Source organism: Phocoena phocoena, chromosome 6 (genome assembly GCF_963924675.1).
Source record: "Phocoena phocoena chromosome 6, mPhoPho1.1, whole genome shotgun sequence".
Taxonomy (NCBI): domain Eukaryota; kingdom Metazoa; phylum Chordata; class Mammalia; order Artiodactyla; family Phocoenidae; genus Phocoena; species Phocoena phocoena.
In genome coordinates this window covers 65,148,088-65,174,136 of record NC_089224.1, presented here as the reverse complement: position 1 = coordinate 65,174,136, position 26,049 = coordinate 65,148,088, and the positions used below count along the sequence as shown (strand labels likewise).

The following is a 26,049-nucleotide window of genomic DNA, read 5'->3' as shown; positions in this document are numbered from 1 at the left end:
TGCGCTACCAGGGAAGTCCTATGATTCTTCCCAGCTCAAACAATCTTGGACTCCGTAAGTTGGTTTTATTTACTTATTTTTTTTCACCAACTTTATCTTTGCTTTATGTTGGTATTACAATGTTATCAAAATAACTAATAAGAGATAGCAAAACTCATAACTTAAAACAATGGAGCAAATAAAATATATCATGGGATTATAGTGTTTTAAAGATATAATTTGCAAAACAGTGCATTTATCTATATCTTTTTTCGAAAGTAATCTTTCAATGTCTGGAACAGAGATGTGGAGTCAATGATATCCTTGTCCCCTTCCCATATTTTAGCTGAAGTCTAAAAACAAACTCCAATTCCTTACTGATAAAGGAAATAGCTTAAATGTAAGTGTTGTCATCAGTAAGAGATGTACATCTTTTTTCTATTAGGTCTGAAACATTTTTTTCCTCCTTAAAGATAACTGGAAGGCAACCAATACATATGAAAAAAGAAAAGAACCTGTCTAAACTAAATGCAAAAAAATTAATGCTAAAGAAATTTATAGCTATGGGGTAAGCACTAACATTATGCTAAATTAAGTATTACAGAAAATAACCTACATTGTAACCCATACAAACATGCCTATAGCTGAGAAGAATCTGATCTACAAATTTAGAGCTTGCCATACATAGTTAGGATGAAATCCCAGTTTGCACATCAAAAAGTCTCAGTATTCTTAAGACCAGTTTCATTAATATTTCATTAATATTAATATTTATGATGACAGACATTTGTGTGAAAAAGGAAAATTGGTTCCACACCACATAAAAATTAATAAATTTGCTGCTCACCCAAAAAAATAATAAATGTAAAATAAGTCATTTAGGTCCTTAATTATCAAGACTGTCTGATATGACTCCCACATAAGAACTATTTGAATTGCAAACACAAGTTCTTACTAATATACTTTATCAATGTCATGTCCCCGGAATTATCAATAAATATTGTAGGATGTAATAATTTATCAAATTAATTAAATGATATGGGACATTTTAGATTTTTCATAAATAAGTTATGTCAGAGAAGAAATAATTATAGTAAATTTAAAATGCACACAAAATAGTTCCCAATTGTTCTTCCAAAATTAATACATAAATTTCAAGTCAACTTTAATTTCATAATCTTGTAATATGTACTGAGTGTACACAATAAGCCAGGTACACAGCTGCAGAGAGGTATAAGGAATGAGCTTTGGCCTTTGAGACATTTACAGTCTAGCTAGGGAGACTGGATATACACCTAAAGGAGACAAGGATCAGTATTAAATAAAATAAAGTCTAATGACTATTTACAATACTGATTCTATGGGAAAATAATTGAAAGATAAAAATACTTCTGTTACACAAATGACTTTTAACATGGGGACAATCAGTACAGTTTTTAAAAAAAATCCCAAGTGATTCAAAAGGGAGATCATCTGCTTTATTAAATTCTCAATGCTATATGTGGCAGGCATTGCAGGGAAACTGGATACTTCTTCCAAAATAAGCAGAACTTAAAAGACAGCTAGATGTACAAAAGTCACCAAAGATAGATTGTTTTTGGAAGTGCGACTAAACCTGTCTCCCTCTATCATCAGATAGTTTATTCCCTTGCTCGAATATGTATTTTTTTTCTTTTTAAAATTTATTTATTTTATGTATTTATTTTTGGCTGCATTTGGTCTTCACTGCTGCACGCAGGCTTTCTCTAGTTGTGGCGAGTGGGGGCTACTCTTCATTGCGGTGCGCAGGTTTCTCATCACGGTGGTTTCTCTTGTTGTGGAGCATGGGCTCTAGGCGTGCGGGCTTCAGTAGTTGTGGCATGCGGGCTCAGTAGCTGTGGCTCACGGGCTCTAGAGCACTGGCTCAGTAGTTGTGGCACATGGTCTTAGCCGCTCTGCGGCATGTGGGATCTTCCCGGAGCAGGGATTGAACCTGTGTCTCCTGCACTGACAGGTGGATTCTTAACCACTGAGCCACCAGAGACGTCCCTCGAATATGTGTTTCAATGAACAGTTACTAAGTACTGACTAAGCACCAGGCAATGAAGATAACAAAGACTTTAAGGTTTGATCCTCATGCTCAAGGATCTACATGTGAATAAATAAAATAGTGTGATAAATCCCTCAAAAGAGGTCAACCCCAGAGGCTTGGGGAACCGCAGCATGGTGGTCTTCACGGAAGAGATGAGAAGGAGGGGGACAGGTAAAGGAGAGAGGGGAAGAATGGTCCAGCGGACTGAAACATGTATTAAAAGACCAAAACCTTGGGCTTCCGTGGTGGCGCAGTGGTTGAGAGTCCGCCTGCCGATGCAGGGGACGCGGGTTCGTGTCCCGGTCTGGGAGGATCCCACATGCCGCGGAGCGGCTGGGCCCGTGAGCCATGGCTGCTGAGCCTGCGCGTCTGGAGCCTGTGCTCCGCAACGGGAGAGGCCACAACAGTGAGAGGCCCAAGTACCACAAAAAAAAAAAAAAAAAAAAAAGACCAAAACCTTTAGAGAACATGTCCAGTAGATCAGAATGGCTGGAGAGTAGAGATGCTCTGGGGAGAGCGGAGAGAAGGCTGAAGAAGGAAGCTGAAGGAGCATCTGGAGAAGCAGCAAGGAACAGATCGGGAAGGATCTGAATGTTCCAAGCTAGGAGGTAAGTATGGCTCTGGCCCAGAGGCAGTAGAGGACCTCCACTAGAGGATCTTCAGGAACTGGTGGTCTTCTGATCTGAGGATCACTTTGGCAGCAGCATTAGGGATATGCTGAAAGGCAGTGATAATGAAAACTAGTAAAGAGGCTACTGCAAAACTCCAGGTGAGGAAAGGTCTCAATAAGGGCCGTGGCTGTGCATCTGGAGAGGAGGGGGCAGATCCAAGAGTTATTTAGGAGAAGGACTGGATAGGACACGGTGATTTTCTGAGTGTGGAGAAAGAGAACAAGAAAGAAGGATGGAAAGAGTAGCTTCAGGGTACTGACGTGGGCACCTGGCTTCTTGCTGATCATATCCCCAGGCCAGGGAGGACGGGCAGAGGAACAGGCTGTGGGAAGATAACGGAGTACCTGGGAACACCGGTTTTCACACAGGATGTGTCTCTCAGCTTGTCACATGGGGACCATAGGGGATGGTTTGAATAAATCCTACTTCCTGTTTTTGATGGCAAGTGACCTGTGATGCCCTGGCGGTACTTTCTGCTGACATAACTCTTAACCCTGGGCCAAGTTCTCTTATGGGTGTAGATGGCTGTCACAGCAGGCAGAGGGTGAGGCCAAAGAAGAGGAAATGCTTCCAGAAAGGGAACCCAGTTATTCACATGTCCATTTTCCCCAGACGTAGCCTACAGGGAACAGCAATGTGGGAGCCAGAGAGAACCCAAGATCTGGATCCCTGCTTTTGGAAAGAGCCCTTTGTCTGAAGCCTGTGGGCAAGTGGCCTCAGCAGGGTTGAAGGATAAAGTGCGCTCCGTTCCCTAGAAGAGTTCCAAGTGGCCAGCGTGCCACGTGGAGGAGTTGGTAGGCATGGACCAGCACAGGGGGACAGGCTTACGGGCAAGGGCCCGAGGCTGGGCTGGGGAAGCTGGGGAAAAGGATTCGGGGGCTGCTCAAAGGGCGCAGGGGAAGATGGCATTTGTCAAGAGGGCTCATTGTGGGTTGAGGCGGCCCAGGCTGTTTTGGATGCAGAGTCCAGAAGCAGCAGCTCTGATGGGGGGGTCAGGGAAGTAGGCTGTGGGGAGCAGGGCACAATGCATGCAGGTCAGGCTGGGTCAGTGAGTCAGGCAGGTATCTTCCGGCCAGCAGTTACGCAAGGGAAATGGAGTCCTGGGATCTGAGACGTCACGCCGAAGTATGAAAGAGGTGGGGGCAGGAAGCAAGAAGTCGGCAGCAAGAGGTGAGGAGGGTTATCGTTTCTATCTGGGAACAACAGAAAAGCTGAGGTCCAAAGGTCTGGGATTCCTGGCTTTACCCTTAAGAGGACCTGGCACCAGCAGAAAGGGTCTTTTGACATTATTTGGTTCCTGACGGCATTCCTCTCCTACCTCACATGTTCCTTTACTATTAACTGTTGCAACACCAAACAACTCTAGTTCTTGGAACATGTTACGCCATTTCATGCTTAGCTTATATTATTTTCTCTTCCTAGAAATATGCTTCTACTTCTTTGCCTACCTGGAGAACTCTTCTCCTTCTTCAGAACCAAGTTATGATGTTACCTATTCTGATCCCTCAAATGCTTTAGAATATTATCATTGCCCTTAATATTCTGAATGGCAACTGATTAAAAATAGAACCTGCTGTAAAAAAAAATCAATAAAATAAAATTCAAAATTCATATTATTTATAAAGATAAATAATAATAAATAATTTATAATAATAAATATAAGTATTTATAAATATAAAAATTTATATTATATTGGCTTTATCATTTATAAGATAATGTCAACTACACCATCTAATTTAATCATCACAATGCTCCTGGGACATAAGATGAGCTTATATATTAAGGAAAAATTGTGGTTTAGAGAAGTTATGACTTGTCAAATATCATACAGCTTATCAATGGAAGATCTAATATCCAGGCATCCAGACACCTGACCTTCCTTCATTTCTCCCTCCCTCCCTCCATCCTAACCTTACTTCTGTCTTAAAGATCTTGCTACCGCTGAGATGATGAATTGACATCAGAATTGATTGAAACTTCTTGCTGAGAATATGTTTATCACATATTAATAAATCACATTTTTTGATGCTTCAAAAAAAATTCAAAAAAATAAAAATAGAGGTCATTCACCTCATGTTGGCACACAGGAGGCCTGCGATACATGTCTGATAAGTGAGTAAAAGAATGCATCCTAATATGGGTGTAGCTCACCTTTCTTTGGCTGGGCTGGTGACACAGTAATCCAGTCCCCTGCCTGACTTGTTTCTAGAGCCTTAGCAGCACTGCCTCACTCAGAGGATTGTTAACAGCAGAGATTCCCGATCGTTTGGGGCCGGTGCCAGCCCCAGGGTGAACTTACAACCTCTCCGGATCTCCACAGCACCTCATCTGGTGCTAAAGCTCAGCTCTGCAAAGTGAGGGAAATGTCAGGGTAAGAGATGCTGTGGGCAGTGCCAACCACACATCCTATTCCAGCCCTTCAGAGGACGACCTGAAGAAAGAGAGATGAGTCTGCTCGGCTCTAGGATGGGGGTCGTTAGCCCGGGGTAGGGAGCGGGTAGAGAGACGATGGGCTGCAAGGGATTCATGAACTGGAGTGTGAGTGGGCATTTTTCTGGGGAGAGAGTTCACAGCTTTCATCCGTTTTACAAGGAGGTCCGTGACTATTAAATATTAAGACCTACCATTCCAGAAAAGTGCCTTCCTCCAGGTAGCTCTGATCTGAGAATCAGCTGCTGACTCCAGATCACAGAGGCCTTGGTCATAGTCAAGGCAGATCACAGAAGGGACTCAGGTTCCCCCGCAGCATGCCATTCCCATGCTCCAACTCCACCCCAAGAAAAGCCTTTCTGAAGGCCGACGTGCGTAATTTAAGGAAGTTTCATGATCTGTGTCTTTGACAAGTTCAAATGCAACGAAAGACAGGGAGTTAGGCCTAGGATACCTCCACATTGACCTTTATGTGCCTTAGCACAACAAATCCTCAAAAAATAAAAACTAAAAAGGCAAATCCCCAGGGTCTCATTCCTGACGAAGAGTCATGTTGGACCTTGTTCTATCAGGATTGGGCTTAGGAAATGCTAATAAACAGACAAATCCTGTGCAATGGCTTTTTACATTTGACCTTTCCTTTTTTTTCTGGCATAGGAGCCTGTGGCTTTAGAAAACAGCAGAAAAAAGGCTTTCCATATTCAAGAGGCAAGAAATGCACACACACACAAAGAGAAAGCAAATCTAAAATTGTTTGAAACCCTGGGGAACTGAGAGTCACTTTTCACCCACATCCTGTCAGGGTTGAAAAGCACAGGAAAAGGTTTCTCCTAAAATGTGTGTATGTTTTATTTTTTCCCTTTTTAAAGAAAAACAAGAGTCACTCATATGCACCCAGATATCTGAATAGATCAGCTGGATAGTTTTTTGTTTGCTTGGTTCCCACTGTTATTCCCATGACTTCTGAAAAGATAGTTTTAAAAAAATCCTTACATTGAATCTTTAAATTTCAATTGTTAAGAGCACATGCTTTATCCCCAAACAGGTGCGGGCTCTGCCACTGACTTGCTAGGTGATGCTGGACAGGTTTGTTAACCTTTTTAAGAACCTAATTATTCACCAATTAAGATGGGAGTATGAATGGTACTGATGTCAAATGGTGGATGAGATAATTAAAAGAAATAATGCATTGAAAAGTCTTAGGCTATTAAGTTTCGTCAGTCAAACAGAGAAAGACAAATATCATATGGTATCACTTATATGTGGAACCTAAAAAAATGATACAAACGAACTTATTTACAAAACAGAAATAGACTGACAGACAGAAAACAAACTTATGGTCACCAAAGGGGAAAGGCGGGGAGGGATAAATTAGGAGTTTGGGATTAACATATACACTATTATATATAAAACAGGTAAACAACAAGGACCTACTATATAGAACAGGGAACTATACTCAATAACTTCTAATAACCTATAATGGAGAAGAATCTGAAAAAGAATATATATATACATATATGTATAACTGAATCACTTTGCCATACATGTGAAACTAACACAACATTGTAAGTTAACTATACTTCAATTTAAAAACAAAAGGGAAATATCTTAGGCTAGCTTGGTAAACTCGAAGCATCAATGAATGGCATCTAAAGGACAGGAGCTGTGGAGTAAATCCTCTACCGATGAAACAAACAATTCCAAGGACACATCTTTATGCGTTATCAGAGATGTTTTAACATACAGAAAGAAAAAACCCAGCAACAGTGGGGCTGTGCTTCTCGTTGAGGATTCCCCATTTTATACATTACATGCGGTGGTTAGACCGCCTTCTTCACCTTCAGGTGAACTCGAGTCTGGCAGAGAAGGGACTCTCCCTCCCCTGTAACAAGGTGCGTCATCTGACCAAGTCCACAGAAGGCCCAGGAAGCCAAGGCACACCCCATATTTCCCAGTGATCACGCCCCATGAGTCCTATTCTCTTCTCCAGAAAGCCCTGGTCAGGCCTGGACCCAACCTCGCACCAGCACGCCTTCAGCCCATCTCCAACATGCCCAACCCAGCTGAGAACCTGCATGGTTCTCCTAAGTTCATCTGGGCCAGGAAATAACATTCCTGAGAATCTGTTAATCAAATGTTCATCATCCTTCAGAACCTAGCAGAGTTGCATTTTCATCTATTTCTCCAAAAGGGCTTTTACCTACTTTCTGTAAATTTGCCATGTCAGAAAAATGTATCCTGGACTTTGGTTTTACTTTTTTTTTCTTTTTTTCTTATGCATTGCTGGCTGGGGGAACTCCTCCTCTTGACAATCTCTCTGGCTACTTTGCATGGAATGGTCTTTGCTCTGTCAAGCCTCATTCCTGATCGCCTCTTATTCGGATCACATAAAGCAGTTTCATCAAATGGGCCCATCTCATGGTTCTGCATATACAGTGGATTTCCAGGGATCCACTTATCAATCCCACCAAGTGCATTTTCTCTAAGCTACTCTCCCCTGTTGGAATCTTACTTCATCCAAGTCTTGTATATGGCTTTTCTCGCCAATCACTGTGTTAAAGCTAAACTTCTTTTCCCTCCACTTTAAACACCTTTCCCACAGGGGAGGATGAAAAGAAAAAAAATTATTGTTTCATTTGATCAAAGAAAGCTGACTTAGCTTATTAATAAAACCAACAGACCCCAGACAATTCCCTTATCATCCACCAGTTCCTTCAACAACAGGGAAGCCTGGATCAGCATCAGGATTGGTAATGATGGGATTCCACGTGACAGTGTTTGGACATTCTTACAAAGGTACCTTACCACAGATGACTTTTCAAAGGCATTCACAGCAATGACATTTCCTTACCCGGCAGTCTCTCTGAAGCGTCTTCATGAGCGCATTGTATGTTTCTGTATCAAAATACAACCCTTCGTGCATGTCTTGCAGGAAATCTAAGTCCTTAAACGTGGGGTTGGATTTCTCTCTCTCTTTTCGGGATGCTCTTCGCTTATAGGTTGAGCCTTTCAAGTCATATGTAAAGTGCATTCTCATGGAGCGTGGTAAGACATTGTTCATCACCACAATTCTGATGTTAATGCCCCCTGACTGCATGCAATACAGTCCATAAAATTTGGGCAAAAGAGTCCTTGGATTCTGGTTTAAATTCTAAAAAAAGAAAAAGGAAAAAAATGTTTAAACTCTACTTTTACAAAATAATGCTCCACTATGACGTGTTTTCAACTAAAATGATAATTAAAAGTGGAATGTGATTATTTTTGTTAACGGCCATTGTTAAAATTTTGCTGTTCCTAACCTAGTTTTTAAGTCGGCTTATGGGAACAGCAACTTTATCATTCTGATCTCAGGGCATTAAAAGTGGCTGAACTGAAAATGGACGCAATGTCCCAAATTAGCTCCAACTGAAATCAGGCAAAGACGTGATTAGTGCCATGTGTGATTATTCTCTAAGGTAGCTCAAGAGAAAATGAATTGCTGGGGTACGAGGGATGAACATTTAAAATTTTAATAGCTCCTGAGAAACTGTCTTCCACAATGGCCAGACCACTTTACCACACTTTGTAAGATTACATATTTCCCACCCCTCTTACCAGTGCTGAATATTATCTAACTTTAGAATCTTTGTAAGCGTGGTTGGTGAAAAATGACAACTTGTTTCCAATTTAATTTAATTTAAATGTGAATACCACTAATAACTAGAGAAATTTAATATTTTTAGCCACCTCAAAGATAATTTTTTGTCACTATCCTTTGCTCATTTCTCTTTACGTTTTTGTCATCGTTGGAGTTCTTGATATATGCTGGATATTTATTATTTTCCTATTCTATTCGGGGTAAATATTTTCTTCCACTATGTTGTCTTTTTTGTTATAAAAATAGGGAATACACACCTATTTTTGTTTCACTTTAAAAGTAGGCAACAAGTAAAAAATAGTTTACTAAAAGGCATTTATACAATGAAAAGTCTACTATTCCTAATCCTTCCCCCAATTCCCAACTTTTGTGGAAACTATTGTCCTCACTTTCTATCATTTTAGAAATATCCTATGTGCTTATGTTAATTTTATACCTGGTTTTCTTTTTTTTTTGGTTATACAAATGTTTTGCTTTTTCATGTAATCACATTTATGTACTTGTTTCTTGTGCCTTTTTGGCTTCTTATTTAGGAAAGCTTTTTATACCCCAAGAAATTTATAAATTTCTTCTATGGTCTTACAAATTTTTAATAATTTTGGTGATTACATTTGGGTTTTTACTGCACATGGAATTAATTTTCTTCTTCCAGAAAGTTTGCAAAGAGCATTGATGTGACTTACATACATCATGAAATGAGTATCACAATAAGTTTAGTGAACAGCCATCATCTCATATAGATACAAAATTAAAGAAATAGAAAAAAATTTATTTCCTTGTGATGAGAACTCTCAGGATTTACTCTCTTAACAACTTTCCCATATAACATGCAGCAGTGGTCATTATATTTACCGTGGTGTACATCACATCCCTAGTGCTTATTTATCTTGTAACTGGAAGTTTGTACCTTTTGACCACCTTCCTCTAACGCCCCCTTCCCCCACCTCCCACCTCTGGTAGCCACAAATCTGATCTCCTTTTCTATGAGTTCCTTTGTTTTTGAAGTATAATTGACCCACATCATTATGCTAGTTCCTGTTACACAACATAGTGATTTGCTACCTCTGTACATTTCAAACTGATCACCACAATGAGTCTAGTTAAGATCTGTCTCCATACAAAGATACTACATAATTTTTGACTATATTCCCCACACTGTACATTTCATACTCATGACTCATTTATTTTGCAACTGAAGTTTGTACCTCTTAATCTCCCTCACCTATTTCTTTTCCCCCCACACCCCTCTCCCCTCTGGTAACCACCTCTTTGTTCTCTGTGTCTATGTCTTTGTTTCTGTTTTGTTATGTTTGGTCATTTGTTTTGTTTTTCAGATTCCACATATAAGTGAAATCAAACAGTATTTGTCTTTCTCTGTATGACATTTCACTTAACATAATACCCTCTAGGTCCACCCATGTTGTCACAAATGGCAAGATTTCATCCTTTTTGAAGGTTAAGTAATATTTCATTGCATATGTATACCACATCTTGTTTTTCCATTCATTTATTGATGGGCACTTGAGCTGCTTCCATATCTTGGTTATCATAAAACAATGGTGCAATGAACACAGGGGTGTATATATCTTTGCGAATTAGTGTTTCTGTTTCCTTTGGATAAATCCCAGGAGTGGAAATGCTGGATCATACAGTAGTTCTAGTTTTAATTTTTTGAGGAATCTCCATACTATTTTCCATAGTGGCTGCACTAATTTACATTCCCACCAATGGGCATGAGGGTTCCCTTTTCTCTACATCCTTGCCAACGCTTATTATGTATTGTGTTTTTGATAATACCCACTCTGATGGATGTGACGTGATAGCTCACTATGGTTTTGATTTGCATCTCTCTGGTAATTAGTGATATTAACTGTCTTTTTCTGTGACATCTGTACATCTTCTTTAGAAAAATGCCTATTCAGATCCTCTGCCGATTTTTATTTTTTATTGAAGTATAATTGATTTACAATGTGTTAGTTTCTGGTGTACAGCAAAGTGGTTCAGTTTTATATGCATGTATATGTGTGTGTATGTGTGTATGTATGTGTACATATATATATATATATATATATATATGTATTTTTTCATTCTTTTTCATTGTAGGTTCTTAGAAGATACTGATTATAGTTCTGTGGGCTATACAGTAGGACCTTGCTCTTTATCTATCCTATATAAAGTAGCGTGTGTCTGTTAATCCCAAGCTCCTAATTTATCCCTCCACCCCCTTTCCCCTTTGGTAACCATAAGTTTTGTTTTCTATGTATGTGAGTCTGTTTCTGCTTTGTAAAAATATTCACTTGTATCCTTTTTTAAGATTTCACATATACGTAATACCATATGATATTTTTTTCTCTGACTTACTTCATTTAGTATGATAATCTCTAGGTCCATCCACGTTGCTGCAATTGGCATTATTTTTCACTTTTTTATGGCTAAATAATATTCCATTATGTATGTATGTGCCACATCTTCTTTATCCATTCATCTGTCAAGGAATACATGGTTGCCTCCATGTTTTGGCTACTATAAAAAGTGCTGCTATGAACACTGGGGTGCATCTTTTCAAATTAGAGTTTTCTCCAAATATATGCCGAAGAGTGGGACTGCAGAATCATATGGTAGTTCTACTTTTAATTTAAGGAATCGCCATACTGTTCTCTGTAGTGGCTACACCAATTCACATTCCCATCAGCGGTGTAGGAGGGCTCCTTTTTCTGCACACCCTCTCCAGCATTTATTATTTATAGGCTTTTTAATGATGGCCATCTGACTGGTGTGAGGTGATACCTCATTGTAATAGTTTTGATTTGCATTTCTCTAATAATTAACAATATAAAGCACCTTTTCATGTGCCTGTTTCTGACCACTTTCTAACATTTTTTAATTGGGTTGTTTATTTTTCATGTTGAGTTGTATGAGTTCTTTGTATATATTTTTTAAACATCTTTATTGGAGTATAATAGCTTTACAATGTTGTGTTAGTTTCTGCTTTATAACAAAGTGAATCAGCTATACGTATACATGTGTCCCCATATCTCTTTCCTCTTGCGTCTCCCTCCCACCCTCCCTATCCCCCACCCCCACCCCCGGTGGTCACAAAGCACAGTGCCAATCTCCCGGTGCTATGCGGTTGCTTCCCACTAGCTAACTGTTTTACATTTGGTAGCATATGTATGTCCATGCCACTCTCTCACTTCATCCCAGCTTACCCTTCCCCCTCCCTGCATCCATTTACTACATCCATGTCTTTATTCCTGTCCTGTCCCTAGGTTCATCAGAACCAACTTTTTTTTGCAGATTCCATATATATGTGTTAGCATATGGTATTTGTTTTCACTTTATGACTTACTTCATTCTGTATGACAGTCTCTAGGTTCACCCACCTCACTACAAATAACTCAATCTAGTTTCTTTTTATGGCTGAGTAGTATTCCACTGTGTATATGTGCCACATCTTTTTTATCCATTCATCTGTCGATGGACACTTAGGTTGCTTCCACGTCCTGGCTATTGTAAATAGAGCTGCAATGAACATTGTGGTACATGACTCTTTTTGAATTACGGCTTTCTCAGGCTGTAAGCCCAGTAGTGGGATTGCTGGGTCATATGGTAGTTCTAGTTTTAGTTTCTTAAGGAATGTCCATACTGTTCTACATAGTGGCTGTATCAATTTACATTCCCATCAACAGTGCAAGAGGGTTCCCCTTTCTCCACACCCTCTCCAACATTTACTGTTTGCAGAATGATGGCCATTCTGACCGGTGTGAGGTGATACCTCATTGTAGTTTAGATTTGCATTTCTCTAATGATTAGTAATGTTGAGCATCCTTTCATGTGTCTGTTGGCAATCTGCATACCTTCTTTGGAGAAATGTCTATTTAGGTCTTCTGCCCATCTTTGGATTGGGTTGGTTGTTTTTCTGATATTGAGCTGCGTGAGCTCCTTGTCTATTTTAGAGATTGATCCTTTGTCGGTTGCTTTGTTTGCAAATATTTTCTCCCATTCTGAGGGTTGTCTTTTCGTCTTGTTTATGGTTTCCTTTGCTGTGCAAAAGCTTTTCAGTTTCATTAGGTCCCATTTGTTTATTTTTGTTTCTATTTCCATTTCTCTAGGAGGTGGGTCAAAAAGGATCTTGCTGTGATTTATGTCATAGAGTGTTCTGCCTATGCTTTCCTCTAAGAGTTTGATAGTGTCTGGCTTTACACTTAGGTCTTGAATCCATTTTGAGTTTATTTTTCTGTATGGCGTTCTTTTACATGTAGCTGTCCAGTTTTCCCAGCACCACTTATTGAAGAGGCTGTCTTTTCTCCACTGTGTATTCTTGCCCCCTTTATCAAAGATAAGGTGACCATATGGGCGTGGATTTAGCTCTGGACTTTCTATCCGTTCGTTTGACCGATATTTCTGTTTTTGTGCTAGCACCATACTGTCTTGATTACTGTAGCTTTGTAGTAGAGTCTGAAGTCAGGGAGCCTGATTCCTCCAGCTCTGTTTTTCTTTCTCAAGATTGCTTTGGCTATTCGGGGTCTTTTGTGTTTCCATACAAATTATGAACTTTTTTGTTCTAGTTCTGTGAAAAATTCCAATGGTAGTTTGATAGGCATTGCATTGAATCTGTAGATTGCTTTGGGTAGTACAGTCATTTTCATAATGTTGATTCTTCCAATCCAAGAACATGGTATATCTCTCCATCTGTTTGTATCCTCTTTAATTTCTTTCCTCAGTGTCTTATAGTTTTCTGCATACAGGTCTTTTGTCTCCTTAGGTAGGTTTATTCCTCAGTATTTTATTCTTTTTGTTGCAATGGTAAATGGGAGTGTTTCCTTAATTTCTCTTTCAGAATTTTCATCATTAGTGTATAAGAATGCAAGAGATTTCTGTGCATTAATTTTGTATCCCGCTTCTTTTCTAAATTCATTGATTAGCTCTAGTAGTTTTCTGGTGGCATTTTTAGGATTCTCTATGTATAGTATCATGTCATCTGCAAACACTGACAGTTTTACTTCTTCTTTTCTGACTTGGGTTCCTTTTATTTCTTTTTCTTCTCTGATTGTTGTAGCTAAGACTTCCAAAATTATGTTGAATAATAGTGGTGAGAGTGAGCAACATTGTCTTGTTCGTGACCTTAGTGGAAACAGTTTCAGTTTTTCACCATTGAGGACGATGTTGGCTGTGGGTCTGTCATATATGGCCTTTATTATGTTGAGGGAAGTTTCCTCTATGCCTACTTTAAGGAGGGTTTTTATCATAAATGGGTGTTGAATTTTGTCAAAAGTTTTCCGGCATCCATTGAGAGCATCATGGTTTTTCTCCTTGAATTTGTTAATATGGTGTATCACATTGATTGATTTGCATATATTGAAGAATCCTTGCACCCCTGGGATAAATCCCACTTCATCATGGTGTATGATCCTTCTAATGTGCTGTTGGATTCGGTTTACTAGTATTTTGTTCAGGATTTTTGCATCTATGTGCATCAGTGATATTGGCCTGTAGTTTTCTTTTTTTGTGCCATCATTGTCCGGTTTTGGTATCAAGGTGATGGTGGCCTCGTAGAATGAGTTTGGGAGTGTTCCTCCCTCTGCTATATTTTGGAAGAGTTTGAGAAGGATAGGTGCTAGCTCTCCTCTAAATGTTTGATAGAATTCACCTGTGAAGCCATCTGGTCCTGGGTTTTTGCTTATTGGAAGATTTTTAATCACAGTTTCAATTTCAGTGCTTGTGATTGGTCTGTTTATATTTTCTATTTCTTCCGTGTTCAGTCTCGGAAGGTTGTGCTTTTCTAAGAATTTGTCCATTTTATTGGCATATAGTTGCTTGTAGCAATCTCTCATTATCTTTTGTATTTCTGTAGTGTCAGTTGTTACTTCTCCTTTTTCATTTCTAATTCTATTGATTTGAGTCTTTTCCCTTTTTTTCTTGATGAGTCTGGCTAATGTTTTATCAATTTTGTTTATCTTCTCAAAGAACCAGCTTTTAGTTTTATTGATCTTTGCTCTCGTTTCCTTCATTTCTTTTTCATTTATTTCTGATCTGATCTTTATGATTTCTTTCCTTCTGCTAAATTTGGGGTTTCTTTCGTTTCTCTTTCTCTAATTGCTTTAGGTGTAAGGATAGGTTGTTTGAGATTATTCTTGTTTCCTAAGGTAGGATTGTATTGCTATAAACTTCTCTTAGAACTGCTTTTGCTGCATCCCATAGGTTTTGGGTTGTCGTGTTTTCATTGTCATTTGTTTCTAGGTATTTTTTGATTTCCTCTTTGATTTCTTCAGTGATCTCTTGGTTATTTAGTAGTTTATTGTTTAGGCTCCATGTGTTTGTATTTTTTTACAGTTTTTTTCCTGTAATTGATATCTAGTCTCATAGCATTGTGGTCAGTAAAGATACCTGATATGATTTCAATTTTCTTAAATTTACCAAGGCTTGATTTGGAACCAAGGTATGATCTATCCTGGAGAATGTTCCATGAGCACTTGAGAAGAAAGTGTATTCTGTTGTTTTTGGATGGAATGTCCTATAGATATCAATTAAGTCCATCTTGTGATTTAAAGCTTGTGTTTCCTTATTTATTTTCATTTTGTTTGATCTGTCCATTGGTGAAAGTGAGGTGTCAAAGTCCCCTACTATGATTGTGTTACTGTTGACTTCCCCTTTTATGGCTGTTAGCATTTGCCTTATGTATTGAGGTGCTCCTACATTGGGTGTGTACATATTTACAATTGTTATATCTTCTTCTTGGATTGATTCTTTGATCATTATGTAGTGTCCTTCTTTGTCTCTTGTAATAGTCTTTATTTTAAAGTCTATTTTGTCTGATACGAGAATTGTTACTCCAGCTTTCTTTTGATTTCCATGTGCATGGAATATCTTTTTCCATCCCCTCACTTTCAGTCTGTATGTGTCCCTAGGTCTGAAGTGGGTCTCTTGTAGACAGCATATATGAGGGTTTTGTTTTTGTATCCATTCATCCAGTCTGTGTGTTTTGGTTGGAGCATTTAGTCCATTTACATTTAAGGTAATTACCGATATGTATGTTCCTATTACCATTTTCTTCTTCTTCTTTTTTTTTTCTTTTGCAGTACGCAGGCCTCTCACTCTTGTGGCATCTCCCATTGCGGAGCACAGGCTCCAGACGCACAGGCTCAGCAGCCATGGCTCACGGGCCACTCTGCGGCATGTGGGATCTTCCTGGACCGGGGCACGAACCCGTGTGCCCTGCATCAGCAGGCGGACTCTCAACCACTGCGCCACCAGGGATGGCCCCTATTACCATTTTCTTAATTGTTTTGGGTTTGTTATTGTAGGTCTTTTCCTTCTCTTGTATTTCCTGCCCAGGGAAGTTCCTTTAGCATTTGTTGTAAAGCTGGGTTGGTGGTGCTGAATTCTCTTAGCTTTTGCTTGTCTGTAAAGGTTTTAATTTTTCCGTCGAATCAGAATGAGATCCTTGCTGGGTAGAGTAATTTTGTTGTAGGTTTTTCCCTTTCATGACTTTAAATATGTCCTGCCACTCTCTTCTGGCTTGCAGAATTTCTGCTGAAATTTCAGCTGTTAACCTTATGGGGATTCCCTTGTAGGTTATTTGTTGCTTTTTCCTTGCTGTTTTTAATATTTTTTCTTTGTATTTAATTTTTAATAGTTTGATTAATATGTGTCTTGGCATGTTTCTCCTTGGATTTATCCTGTATGGGACTCTCTGCGCTTCCAGGACTTGACTATTTCCTTTCCCATATTAGGGAAGTTTTCAACTATAATCTCTTCAAATGTTTTCTCAGACCCTTTCTTTTTGTCTTCTTTTCCTGGGACCCCTATAATTTGAATGTTGGTGTGCTTACTATTGTCCCAGAGGTCTCTGAGACTCTCCTCAATTCTTTTCATTCTTTTTTCTTTACTCTGCTCTGTGGTAGTTATTTCCATTGTTTTATCTTCCAGGTCACTTATCCGTTCTTCTGCCTCAGTTATGCTGCTATTGATTCCTTTTACAGAATTTTTAATTTCATTTATTGTGTTGTGCATCATTGTTTTTTTGCTTTTTAGTTCTTCTAGGCCCTTGTTAAACATTTCTTGTATTTTCTCCATTCTATTTCCAAGATTTTGGATCATCTTTACTATCATTACTCTGAAATCTTTTTCAGGTAGACTGCCTATTTCCTCCTCATTTGTTTGGTCTGCTGGGTTTTTACTTTGCTCATTCATATGCTGTGTGTTTCTCTGTCTTCTCATTTTGCTTAACTTACTGTGTTTGGGGTCTCCTATTTGCAGGCTGCAGGTTCGTAGTTCCCATTGTTTTTGGTGTCTGCCCCCAGTGGCTAAGGTTGGTTCAATGGGTTGTGTAGGCTTCCTGGTGGAGGGGACTGATGCCTGTGTTCTGGCAGATGAGTCTGGATCTTGTCTTTCTGGTGGGCAGGACTGCATCCAGTGGTGTGTTTTGGGGTGTCTGTGACCTTATTGTGATCTTAGGCATCCTCTCTGCTAATGGGTGGGGTTGTGTTCCTGTCTTGCTAGTTGTTTGGCGTGGGGTGTCCAGCACTGGAGATTGCTGGTCATTGAGTGGAGCTGGGTCTTAGCTTTGAGACAGAGATCTCTGGGAGAGCTCTTGCCAATTGAGATTACGTGGGGCTGGGGGTCTCTGGTGGTCCAATATCCCGAACTCGGCTCTTCCAACTCAGCGCCTCAAGCCTCACACCTTGCCTGAGCACCAAGATCCTTACATGTAGATGGGTTAAATTCTCCAATCCAAAGGCACAGGGTGGCCGGCCTTCTGCGCTCTGCTCGGTCCTCCAGCTGGGCAATGTCCTCTAGGACTTGTTGATATGGAGAGCCTCCTTTGGATCCAGGTCCAGCTGCATTCCCTAGCATCTAGAAGAAGCAGCCCACGCCCCCCTCCTCCCTTATCCCCGCCGTAACTCGTCATGATCCTGGACCGTCCCTTCTTTTTATATTTTTGATATTAACACCTTATCATATATACTACTTCTGAATATCTTTTCTCGTTCATTTTTCATTTTATTGATAGTTTCTTTCATTGTGCCAAAGTGTTTTTGTTTGATGTAGTCCTGTTTATTTCTGCTTTTGTTTCCCTTGCCTGGAAGCAATTTTATGTGTGGGAAAGATCTGAAATAGGGGATTTAATTTTTTTCCGAAATGGGTAACCATTTGTCCTCTCTCAATTGTGTTTAAGTCCCTCCTATATCATACAATAAAATGTCAAATATTTCTGGACACTTTATTTGAATCCATTAATCTTTCTGTCTAGGACTGTACTAATGCCACATCTTTAATATTACTATAGATTTACATGTTTTTGGTGTATGTTATGGCAGGCCCACCATTTTTCTTTCTTCCTGAAAATGGTTTGTCATTCCTTGTCCAAAAGTTTGTCAACTTTTGCCTTCCACTGTTTGCTTTTTAAAATGTGCTTAAAATAATATTTGTTTTCACTTTCAAATGAACCAGCTTTGTCAAGTTCAGGGAAAAGAATCCTATTGGAATTTCTGATTGGAATTAGACTGGATTTATAAGTTGGTATGGGGGGAATTAAAATGTTTACAATTCTGAGCTCAGGAATGATGCACATTTCTTCATTATTTCAGAACTTTATGTCCTTCAATAACATTTTGTAGTTTCCTTCATATTGGTCTTGTTCATTTGTTTTTATAGACTTAAGTATTTGAGTTCTTATTACAAAAATTCTTTTTGGATTGTTGTTCATATGTTATACTTACTATATTTGCTTTCTCAATCAGAATTATAGTATGTCTTCATTTATTTATTTATTTTTCTCTAATAATAATCAGTATAAGTTATTGTCATCATGAATGGGATTCTTTTTTCCCCCTTATACCCTCCAAATTTATATGATCTACATAATGGAATATGATAGATTTTGTAGATTTATCATATATCCCGAAAATCTACTGGATTCTCATTACCTCTAGAAAGTACTGGTTTATTTTCTTGAAATTCTGCTCATTTTCTTTTTTTTCTTCTTTTTTTTTTCCTGCTCATTTTCAATTGTATCATTTGCAGAGAACAGTATTTATACTTTTCTTCTTTTTTTTTATACTCAAAGTTATTGATAGAAATTTTAGCAAATATGTCAGAAAGGACCATTGATGGAGGGCATCCTTATTTTTTCTATCAATTCCAGTGAAAGAGCTTTTGTTCTTCTCCATGAGACATCATGTGAACTCTTGGAGACTGATAAATGTATAATATGTATATGTTCATTTATTTACTTATTATGTTAAAAACTTCCATGCCAATTTTAAGAATTAAGAGAAGATACTGAACTTTGAGTGCCTTAACTTCTCCTCAATATCTATATGGACAACCACGTAATGTTCACATTTCTTCTTGTTAATGGGATGAATTCTATTGTTTTTATACTAGCTTACATGATTGGGATAAAATTACTTGTTCAGCTAAATTTTAAAAGTTTATTTAATTTATTTAAATTTAATAGCTATATATGGCTAATGGCCACGATATTGGACAATGTAATTTTATAAAAGAGACTAGTCTATCTAAGCTTCGAAGTATAGAAGTTTAAGATTTACTCACTTAGCAGATTAGTAAACAGTGCTGTCAGTTTGATTGCAATTTTAAATTATTTAAAAATGTGTATACGACTAGAATATATTTGAAACGATATATACAAAATATGAGTAATATGTATTTCTGAGAAAATAAATATAGTTGGTTGCATTTTTTTTCTTTTCTGTATTTTCTATTTTCTCTGACATAAAGTAGACAATTTGTGCTAAAAAATATTTCCCAGCTTTGTTCAGGATCAAAACCTTTTAAAATCTGTATATGCTGCCCACTAATATTTCTGTTTAGAGTTTTGATTCCTATATTTATATGTGGGACTAATTTATAGCATTTAATGTTGTCTTATCTGATGTTGGAACTAAATAGTATTTTTACATACTAAGTGGCATATTTCATCAATTTTGTTTTGAAACAAAGATGACAGTTATCACCTCTCATAGCAAATGAATGGCAGAGCTGGGGCTTCTGAAATCCAAACTTCTCCCTGTAGCCATTCCAATCACAAAAAATTAATAACTGCTATGAAAGTACAAAGAAACCAGAGGTATGAAAATGACAAAACTGCTGAGGAAAAGTGTTTATTTCTTAAAAATCTGGTCTAAATGACTAGCCAATCCACCTGGGCTAGGTTATTGTTTCTTTGTCTCTAAAATATTACATGGAAGGCGATTTTCACATTATATTTAATCGATGAAATCCTAAATTCTGAAGTGTAATGGCTAAGAATAGGTAATACGGAATGTATGCCAGTACATGGTGCAGGGGTTAAAGATGCAGCCTCTGGAACCCTACTGCTTGTATTCAAGCCCCACTTCTACGGCCCACTAGCTAAATAACCCTTGGCAAGTGATTCCATTTATCTTTGTCTCAACTACTTCATCTATAAAATGGCAATGACTGAAGTATCCAAGATGCTGTGAGGATTAAATGAGTTACTGCATGCAAAGCACTTACAGCTGTGTTTTAACACAGAGCTTAGCCCTCAATGAATGTTAACTACTCATATAAGTACTATGTACTGCGGCAAAGAGCTCTGCAATGCATTGCTTCCTTTATCTTACATCCTAGATCCTTTCTTTATCACAACAACCATGGAAGATAGGTGTTTCCCAGCCTTCAAAGACGGAGGAGACTGAGGCTCAGAGCTTACCTTATTCACATAGTTAGCGGACGGCTGAGTGGGATATAAGCTCAGGACTGAGTCAGTCAACAGCTATGCTCTACTACTCAGTTCTACTTACTTTTAAAAATCTATTCAACGAATGTCATAGTACACTCTAAATGCAAAATAAAGCTCACCAAAGAGAAGGAGACATGCCAAAGAGCCACTGAAAAAAACATATAAAAGAAAACTGTGGAGGAAAGTAATTAAACCTTAAGTCGAAGCTTCAGTTATGTGTAGTTACTTACCATGTAATAGCCTGGCAGGAGCTTCTGAAGGAACTCTGCTTCTTTATGCTGAACAGTTTTGATGATAAATTCATCATCACTGGTCACAAAAAATAAGGATCCACTGGCTCCAGGGTTAGAGAGCTCTATGAGAGGTTCACTGCATATGGAATACTACAAGAGCAAATAAATAAATAGTAAAAATACATTTAATGTGTATGATGCATACAAGGAAGAAAAATCACAGCGTTACATATCTTGGCCATGTTACAATAGGAAGCCCTCTCCAAGAGCTTTAAAAGAAGACTCCATGTTTGCTAAGAGGTCTCTTTGGAGATTTCTAAACATTTACTTGATCCATTTACCTTAATAATTCTACGATGGGAAACAACACGCCCTCCTCCACCCCCAGTATGACAGAATCACAATCACTATATTTGTCCAATGAGACAACTCCAACAGTGGTACTGACCAAGGTGCTTTGTTTCCAACAAGTGCCCATAGAATAACAACAGAAGGTGTGATCCACACTGTGTATTTGTCACTTGACACCAACACCTATTCTCTTCTCACTATTTACTCTCCCAAGGGAGGTCATCCACTCATGGTTTCAACAAGGAAATGACTCTAACCTCTCAGTCTCCAGCTCAGATCTCTCTCTAGGGATCCAGACCTGTATGCCTAACTTTTCAACAGACATTTCTATTAGGTTATACCAGAAACACTGCACAGGTAACAAGTTCATCTCGGGCCTGTGGTTAGCCCCTGTGGTGACTTTGTAGTAATCAGAAAGAGGGAACTCTTTTTCCTGGCAGATGCAGCTCTGGACCAGATACAGGTTGGTGAATAGACGAAGGAATGGATTCCGGTCTTCATTCCTTCACCTTAGCCAGGTGTTCTTGGGCAGTGCGCACCCTGTACAACTATACATGGTGACTCTAGATCATCTGCCTCCTCTCCCACCCTCCATCTTCTCCCCTTCTCCTCTATCTTAGATCATGGAAGCATCATTATCCTGATGCATCATTATCTTCATTTTGCTCCCCAAACCAGAAACTTGGGCATCCTCTTCGATGTCTCACATTTCTTCACCTTCCATACCCAGACTACTGATAATATCTGCCCCCTTCATGGCATCTCTTTCTCCAATACCCAAAGTTCAGTGGTTTCATTGTTTCACGCCTTCATTGCTATGGCGAGCTCCACCTGTTCTCAACTATCCATTCTCGACCCCCCTGTGCATTCTCCACCAAGAGACCAGTGGTCTTTCTGAATTGCAAAGCCTTCCATGCCTTCACACCTTTCAATGGGTTCCCCTGTTTACAAAGAAGAGAATACCCAAGTTTCTTAAGAGAGAGCATTTGAGTCCATGAATGATGGAGTCCTGCTCTCCAGCCTTCTCTCTCATCACTTCTCTCCTCAAACCCTACCTGTAAACACAGAGAACTATGTCTCATTTTCTTAAGTGTGCCACACACTCTTGGCTTTTGCATTTTCCTCTGTCGGAAACAACCTCCATGCTCCCTTTACCTGGTTGACTACCACTGAATAAAACTTATTCTAAAAAAAAAACCCTTATTTTCTTGAGAACATAAACTAGACTAGCATTATATTGTAACAGAGTATTTTTGGTAGAATGAGTATGCACTTATATACTCGACATACCAGTGTTTTAACATATACTCGGCTTGCTGATTCTTCATGAAAACCCTCAGGGTGATTTGGTTAATTTCACATATGATTCTAGTTGTATGCCAGAAATGCATCATTCATGTGTTCATTCAACATTTAAAAAGTATCTACTGAGCATCTGTCTGTACTGTCCCAGGCACTCAGGAAGCTTATATTCTAGTAGGAGGAAACAGTCAACAAACAAGTAAATAACTTATACATCAGTACGTGCCAAGTGCTGTTGAGAAAGAGGAAGCATGGAAAGGGGGGCAGGGAGTGCCAGCAATGATGAGGCCTGGGTGGTCACTAAAAGCATTATCGGGAGGGGCTTCCCTGGTGGCGCAGTGGTTGAGAGTCCGCCTGCCGATGCAGGGGACATGGGTTTGTGCCCCGGTCCGAGAGGATCCCACATGCTGCGGAGCAGCTGGGCCCGTGAGCCATGGCTGCTGAGCCCGCACGTCCGGAGCCTGTGCTCTGCAACAGGGGAGGCCACAGCAGTGAGAGGCCCACGTACCGCAAAAAAAAAAAAAAAAAAAAAAAAAAAAGTAAAACTTGTTTTACAAATAACAGAAAAACAATTATAAAAAAAAAAGCATTATTGGGAAGGTGGCATTTGAGGAGAGGCCTGGGAATACTTGGGGAAAGGGTACTCCAGGCACAGGGAAGGGCAAATGCTAAGATCTTGAGACCTGGAGAGTTCAAGGCACAGCAAGGAGGCCATGGCTGAAGCAGAGGGAGCAGGGAGGAGAGCTGAAAGGGAAGAAGCCAGAAGGGTTGGGTGGACCCGACACATAGGGAGCCATAGGCCATGGTATGGACTTTGGCCCTTTCTCTAGGGGAGCTGAAAGCCATTGCAGCATCTGGAGCAGAGGACCATTCCATCTGCTGTGCTGAGAGCCCGCAGTAGGTGGACAAAAGGAAGACACAGTGAGGAGGCTGTTACAGTGACTTTGGCCTTCAGTGTCTGCTGGACAGCGCTTGCCCTGGAAAACTCTCCCTGGTTCTGTGAATCCAGATCAACTGTTTCCTGGCACTGAATGTTCTCGTCACACAAGTTACCACAAAATACCTTAATTGCCTATTTAGTTATTCCAAGTTCCCATGAGATTGTAAAACTCTATGAGGGCAGAAACTATGACTGTCTTATACTCTGATATAGTTCAGGACCTGTGCCTTGTACACAGAAGGAACTCAATAAATTTTTGTCAAATAAATGACTGAAATTTACCAACAACTGAAGAGCTGTCTCACCAAGAAGTGCCCCAACCCAGCAGAACAGTCAACTTTGGGCTAATGAGCTTAGTGTTTATTAGCTAATAAATCCCAATTATTAACTAGAGAAACATTAGGGGCAGAGAAAAAGGTAAGGAAGCTATGGTGTGAGATCAGACGAGCCCTGGTGCAAGGCAAAAGCAGGGATTTAAGGAACTGTACTTTGAGGATGGAGGCATCTGAAAACACCAGGGCTGAACATCCTCCAAAGCGTTTTATCTGGGCTTGTGAATATTTAAGTCCTCATCACAGAAAAATCTGAGAGGAAGTGAGGAACAAAAGGAAGGAGGGAGGAGAAGAAACAGAGAAACTGGGAGAAGAATGATTAAAAGGAAGTTTCTAGATGTTACCTTTTAAATTAACCTGCTTTGGCAGCACTGTGGGTAAGGGAAACAAAATCCACCAGGAAAAGAAAGAAGCAAGTGTTTGCTGCCTTCCTAAGCATCACTGGCAACTTCCATCTGCTACCTCCTCCTTTTTCCTCTAGCCTTGCTTCCTGAAGCTCTCTTGCTAAGCAGCAATGCAGCCTAAGCCCTTATGAACCAGTTGAGGATAAGAGAGGAAAACAAAAATAGTCATCACACTGCACACAGGATGCTATAAAAGCCAGGAAGAAGCAGAGGGCACCTTCCCTGCTGTGTGCAGAGTCCATGCGGAAGGAAAGGCCTGGGACTTGGAATCGACTGATGTTTCTAAAATCATGACTCTGTCAGTAGCCAGTTCTCTGACCTTGAGTGAGGAACTTAGCATCTTGGAGTCTTAGGAACCTCATCTCTAAAATAAAGGTGGTAATATCTACCTAATAGCAGCTCAAAGTTTTAAAAATGAATGCTTTTGAAACCCCAGGCAGAGTGACCACTTAGTCACTGCTGTTGCCATTTTTCATTACATGATCATACACACAGCTGGAGAGCCAGCAGTGCCCTAGGATGTACTGAGGGTTTCAGCCTAAGTCCCACGACAAGAGGGCTACCCAAAGGTACACTAAGATATTCTTGGTGAAGCAAGAAAAGAGATGGGCCGGGGGTGACAAGATAAGTTAGGGGTTTGGGATTAACATATACACACTACTATACGTAAAATAGATAAGCAACAAGAACCTACTGTATAGCACAGGGAACTCTACTCAATACCTTGTAATACCTATAATAGAAAAGAATCTGAAAAAGAACGTGTGCGTGTGTAACACACACACACACACGTAACTGAATCACTTTGCTGTATACTTGAAACTAACATGACATTGTGAATTAACTATAATTCAATTAGAAAATAAATTAATATTTTTAAAAAAGAAAGAAAGAACCTGGGTCTTCTGTATAATCATGAATTTGAGACCCGGAAAAATTAAGGTGTGGATCCCATTCTCATAAAAAGTGAAGGCAGACCCCAGACTCCCTTTAGGATTCTGATTTTTTGTTCCATGGGGTTTGAATTTCTGGCACAGAACCTTCTTATGGATAGGAGTAAATGTTGTGAAAGTACACAAAAAAGCAAAGAATACAGAAATTAGGGGGTGATCTATTTCTGCAAATAGAGAAATTAGGGGGTGATCCGGGAAGAGCTGTCTAGGGAAAACCGGATTCAGACGTGAACATCTGCTTCCAATTAAACTCTCAAATTCTTCTACAAGCAGTAACACAATCTGGAGGCTATCTCATTGGTTACTTAATTGCCAAATACTCCTTTATTATGTAATTTATAAATGAATATGAATGGAGAAATCAGTTGTTTTGACCTATTTTAATAACCATTTTGGGGTCACTCCTAGCACAGCATCAGTCTGCAATAAACTAGCATTACGACGCTGAACACCGGGGACTATTACCATTATCACCTCTAGTTCTATGGTTTTCCACCCTGCAACTTGGTTACCATGTTCTCTTGCTAAGCAATCTTCTCTGAAATGTCGCCTTTTCAGAGCAAATATAGAGGAGCTATGGGAACATTTTAATTAGCCATGATCAACAAGCCCCTGTGTACACGCCTGGGTTGATGCACCTTCCCAGCCCTCTCATCTGGGCAAGCTGTTCCAACGTGTTCCTTCCCTGTCTTGTATTTCCTGCAGGGCCTCCCTATGTACCCACTGGAAAGAATGCAAAGTACAACCCAGCTGGAACCTGCCAAGGCAAATTAACGTTGTAAACTTGCACGGTGAGGTGGAGATCATTTTTCCTGCCATTTCTTACCCTCGACAGTGTCAAATATTCACCCCGCTCTCTTTCTTATGGGTGTTGGTGAGCCTGAAAAATATCATATAAATCACCCTGGATTTGGGACTACCCAGGCACCTGGTAAAGAAGGAAATGAACCAAAGGCCTGCTGCCCAAGCAGAAATGGGAAAAAAATGCTTTGGGGCCCCTTGGCCTTCCCCTGGG

General features: G+C 39.5%; 1 protein-coding gene across 1 annotated transcript in view; it reads right to left on the bottom strand.

Moving 5' to 3' along the window:
* PIP5K1B (phosphatidylinositol-4-phosphate 5-kinase type 1 beta) overlaps positions 1 to 26,049 on the bottom strand; it is a 329,448-nt gene that overhangs the window by 122,596 nt on the left and 180,803 nt on the right. Inside the window, exons 6-7 of the mRNA XM_065878752.1 lie at positions 20,750 to 20,902; positions 8,003 to 8,302 (exon numbers count right to left, since the gene is read on the bottom strand). Of these exons, the coding sequence (XP_065734824.1) occupies positions 8,003 to 8,302; positions 20,750 to 20,902 (453 nt within the window). The remainder of the gene's footprint in view (positions 1 to 8,002; positions 8,303 to 20,749; positions 20,903 to 26,049) is intronic.